Below are 5,000 nucleotides of genomic sequence, written 5' to 3'. Positions count from 1 at the left end.
AAATATTGACAAGACCACGCCATACACATTTACATTGAGATCACATAAACTTACACATATATCCATGTATAGTGTTCCTGTTGCAGTGACAGCATTGTCTGTCAGAAAATCTTTTACATTCACATAACTCAACCTTGTGATAAATATCAAGTATTTTGTGTCTATAATTGTCAAAATGTTCGCTGCACATATAAGGGTGAATATATATATATATTTTTTCTTTCTTTCTTTCTCTTTCACTTTCAGACAAGAGTATCCAGCACATAAACTCCCTCGTCACTACTACTGTGGAGGGAACTTAGCCCTGTGTCTGAATTCGAGTCTGTCGAGTCTGTGTCTTTCCCTCCTCCTTCACTAGCTTTGGTGGAGGAAGGGAGTGAGGACGAGGGTAACGACGTGGAGGAAGAGGAGGAGGAGGACTTTGGTGCTGAGGTGCTGGGGGTCTTGCTGCCAAACCCGCTCGTGTTACTACTCGTCGAGGCTTCAGACGAGGTGCTGGACCGCGAGCTCACGCAGAGACTGCTGTTTTTAGCTGAGTCCCCGTCGTCCTCGTCCTCCTCCTCGTCTATGGGCGGAGGACACGCGGGCAAAGGAGGTGGGACGTCCTTGTCCTCTGACGTCGGGTTATTTTTGCTGGTCTTATTATTAAGCTTTGTGGAGGGCGGTGCCACTGCGACAGGCGCGCTGGCACTATTTACAGGAGGGACTCTCGGCGTGGCACTGGCGACTGTGGTCGCGGTGGTGGAGGCTGTGGGAGGGGCTTGCACCTGGGGAAGAGGGGGGTCCGCGGGGAGGCGAAAGGCCGTGGGAGGAAGGTGGATGATGTAGTCCAGGTGTTCTCTCAGAGCCTGCGTCTCTCGGTCGGACTCAGTCTCCTCCTGTAACAACATCTCCAGCTGCTTGCGCTGCTGCCACAGCATCGCCTCGGTTTCCCGCAGTCTCTGCTCGTTTTGCCGCACGTCCGCAACCAGCTGCGCGTGCACGTGCGCGACGCAGACCAGCTCCTGCTGCAGTAGCTCGGCCTCGTCTTTGTGTTGCTCGTGAGCGGCCTGCACGGCGGTGGTCATCCCCGACATGGTCTCCTCCTCGTGCAGCAGGCGGTTGTTCAGGTCTTCGATCCTCGTCAGCTGCGCCGCGATCTGCTGCAACTCTTCCAGCTCTGACGACGTGGCTGCCTCCTCCTCCGGCGTCATGGCCTCCAGCGTCTGCGCCGCCTCCTCCGTCACCACACCCGAGTCGTTGCTCTTCTCCTCGCTCCCGGGCTCGTCCTTGGTCTCGCAGCTGTCGTCCTTGAGGTAGGAATGCAACAGATAATCCCTGCCGAGGTTCTGGACGCGAAGGAGGTGCATCTGCTGCTCGTATTGCTCGATCTGGCACTCCCGCTCCTGCAGGCGCCGCAACTGGGTCTGGATGGTCTCGCCCTGGGCCACCACCAGCCGCATCAGCCGCTCCATCGTCTCGCTGCAAAAGAACCCAAGTTAGAGTCTCACCCAAGGCACTGCGGCGGGCATGCGACGGACAAGATTCATGCCATAACTGCCAGTCGAACAAATGAATCATCTTTTAAAGTTAATTTAGATAAAGAACACACATACGAGAAAGGATGATGGTGGAGTGTGATGGACAAAATAATAGGAGTAAATATCATACACAAATGTTTGTATGTCTGTATGCATCAGTTCTCATAAGCTTAATCATTATTAAAAAAATAAAATAATAAAACAAATAAAAACGTGTGTGTGTGTGTGTGTGTGTGTGTGTGTGTGTGTGTGTGTGTGTGTGTGTGTGTGTGTGTGTGTGTGTGTGTGTGTGTGTGTACGTGTGAATGTGCGTGCATGCAATAAATTCAGAACATGAATCCAAACTCAAAGCTGTCTCAACCCGAGCCAACGCATCACACAGCCCTGCCGCCCGCGTGTCTCTCGGCCCGAGCTGCTCACTCAGCGCGGCCTTGAGATAGCGTGACTGGAGGATACAAAGGGGTGGGGGTCAGCAGTACCTCCTGAAGAAGGGCAGCAGAGACATGGTTTTCGGCGGCCCGCACCGAGGGCGGCACACTCCTCCCATGAACTTCATTGTGATTGTCTAAGTGTAGAAAACTAAGTCTAGAATGAGAGGTCTCGCTGCGAGTACTGTGGGCTAAGAAACAGCTTCTAAAACTATTGTAATTGAAATACAATTAACGGTCTAGAGATTCGTAGTTTTTGGTCGAGTCCCGATATATAAGATTTGTATTTCAAATGCTGATTGTCTGGCTGTATTTTTTTTACCTCGAAACTTCCTCATGTACAAATACCTATAAGATAACTTGCTCTAACAGCCCCTAATGAAGCCTCAGAGGACTTGAATCCCTAATTTCAAAAAAGAAAAACGAAGTCTACGTTCATTGGCTATTCCGGGCAGGCGCACTCCTCATTCGCGGCGTGTGCACGTTCTCCCTTCATTCTCCCCCGATCATCTCGCGGCCGCCTCGTGCAAACTAAAAAGTCGAGAAAGTTCCCTCTCGCCGCGCCGTCGTGGATCGAGACCAGAAGAGTCGGCTTTAGTCCTCTCACTCGATCAGGTTTTTTTTTTTTTTTAATCTCGACTCCTTTCCGTTTTTACTCGGAATCGCAATGCGGTGCGTCGCTCGCTCTATTTTCGCATTTTCCTTCTCCCGATCTACGTCTCCCTCGCTTCTACTCTACGGCCTTCCCTGCCGCTCCCCGTCGACCCCTGCCTCGCCTCGTCGCCCCGTAGCCTTCGCCAGCGGCCCCCCTTCACTACGCTGGACATGTACGATTTCCGCGCGGTCGAGACGCACTTTCTCCCCGTCCGCGCTTCTACCCTCAGGCCCTTCCGCTCATTCACCGTGCCTGCGTATCCCGCGCACAAAAAACGATGGCAAAAACAGGTAAGCGACAAAAGAGACTGGATTGATTATTATTCTCCTTTCTCTCTTCCTATGCGACGTTCTCTCGAATCTTCGAATATTCCTAACGGCAATCACTATATCTCGCTAAATAAAAAAAAAACTTCTTTTGGCTTGGACGACGTCGGGCACACTATCGCTCTGGGGATGTCACACTTTCCACTTTTCGTCACTGGCGCTACGTCCCTAAACTTCAGCGTCTGTCCTTGGCACCGAAGGACACTGCATCCTACGAGGCAGCACTGCACTAGCTCGCAGACGTCTTTGCACTATGGGCGTCTGGTTCCGATGGCGTTAGTCTTGAGTCCTGCGACGTCGTAGGTCCGGGCAAGGGTCCAGTGTGTCCTCGCGGTGGCACCTGAATGCGCTGTGGGCAGGGGTGCCACCGCGAGCCCGCCGCTCCTCTCCCTCGTGCCCTTCACTCCTGCGCGAGGATGCCACTGCCGATTCGCCCCTCGCCCTTCACTTAGGCCTAGCGCCGAGCCCCCGGGCCTCTTTGAAGCCAGGCTCAGCTTGGCAAAGGAAAAATACTAAAGCTTCCCACGAGAAAGTCGCCCAAAAAAGAATAAACGCCGTCATAAATGAAAATGAATGAATGAAAGTTGCGCGCCAAAACACTAGGTGGCATCCGCGTTCGCGTGCGGACCCTTCACCTGGAGATGTCCGACCTGTGACTTTTTCGGCCACGTGTCCGCGCAGGAGATGGCGTAACAGGTGCCTGTGCTGGTGATTGTACTCTGGCATTTTTATGCCCTGCCCGCAAGGAGGAAAAAAGTCTATATGAATCAATATTTGCCAATGCGCCCTCGCGTCCAGTCCTTGACACCTTTCCTTGTTCTGCTCACGTCCATAAATCACGAAATTCAAAACCGGAAAGCTTTAGTTCATAATAACGTGTGTGCAACGCATAAAACAAACACTTAACGGCCTGCATCCAACGCGGCAACGTAGGGGCAAGCTCCTTTCGAACGCACTGAATGGGCGCGAGCGACCCAAGTAACAAGCAGCGGCAAGGTCGTCCGTGCCAAGGGTTGCCCAAGAATTCCCAGCCTTCTCGCCGACACAACTTCCTCGACCTTAACTCGGGGTCCCCGAACTGCGGGCTTTTTGTGCCTCCTTTTACCTTGAATAACTTTCGCGCCTCTTCGCTAATTCACTTTATGGCGGGTGGGCGGCGCCGTGCCACGGGCGGCGGTGCCACACGGCGATGCAGTCACGGCGGGCACGCGGTCGGCCACCAAGGCTGTCGGATAGCAGCTAGTCTCGGCGGAATTCCAGAAGGAAAAGTTACGTCACTGGGAACGCGTGAACTTATGCTCAATTCTTGTCCTTTGCAGTACGGCGATGGCAATATAAGGTTCATTATCAACCGCTCAATTCCTCTACTTCGATGGGGAGTCGTTGCAACAGCAAAGGGCCAAGGGAACTGGCTGGGGGGGGGGGTGATGCAATTGACCTTAACAGGCAACCCTGACCCTAACTCTCAACTACGATTCCTCGATAAGCGATTTTGAAAAATCCGCTCCACAGTCTGAAATAAAAGCTATATACATCATCAATCGCATCTTAACGCTTCCCGTTTTATCAATCGACAAGCTTCAACTTTACAAGGTTTGATTAACCGATTATAAACTTCATAAATTCCACGCTTTCGTATCCTCTTCCAGCCGTCCTTCAGCTGGCCCGCTCTGCCTCTACGCCCTCTGCAATCATCATTACCCGCTGCTCTAAACAATACTGCTCTAACCGCTTCTAATTCTAGTACTATTCTTCTTATGAATAGCAGAGGCAACAGCACTTGTTGTAATGGTAATGTGGTGGTGGTGGTGGTTGTGGAGGTGGTGGTGGTCGTAGTAGTAGTAGTAGTAGTAGTAGTAGTAGTAGTAGTAGTGGTAGTAGTAGTGGTAGTAGTAGTAGTAGTGGTAGTAGTGGTGGTGGTAGTAGTAGTAGTGGTAGTAGTGGTGGTGGTGGTGGTAGTAGTAGTAGTAGTAGTAGTAGTAGTAGTAGTAGTAGTAGTAGTAGTAGTAGTAGTAGTGGTAGTAGTGGTGGTGGTAGTAGTAGTAGTAGTAGTAGTAGTATTAGTGGTGGT

At 51.7% G+C, this 5,000-nt stretch overlaps 1 protein-coding gene across 7 annotated transcripts in view; it reads right to left on the bottom strand.

The window, feature by feature from the left end:
• Positions 1–5,000, bottom strand: part of LOC113813921 (ras association domain-containing protein 10) — a 323,202-nt gene that overhangs the window by 2,703 nt on the left and 315,499 nt on the right. For all 7 annotated transcript variants that reach the window (XM_070124560.1, XM_070124557.1, XM_070124558.1 and 4 more), the window contains one exon: positions 1–1,461. This exon is cut by the window's left edge and continues 2,703 nt beyond it. In XM_070124560.1, the coding sequence (XP_069980661.1) occupies positions 243–1,461 (1,219 nt within the window). In that variant the 3' untranslated portion in view covers positions 1–242. The remainder of the gene's footprint in view (positions 1,462–5,000) is intronic.

Source organism: Penaeus vannamei, chromosome 8 (assembly GCF_042767895.1).
Source record: "Penaeus vannamei isolate JL-2024 chromosome 8, ASM4276789v1, whole genome shotgun sequence".
NCBI classification, from domain to species: domain Eukaryota; kingdom Metazoa; phylum Arthropoda; class Malacostraca; order Decapoda; family Penaeidae; genus Penaeus; species Penaeus vannamei.
This window is presented reverse-complemented; position numbering and strand designations above follow the sequence as displayed.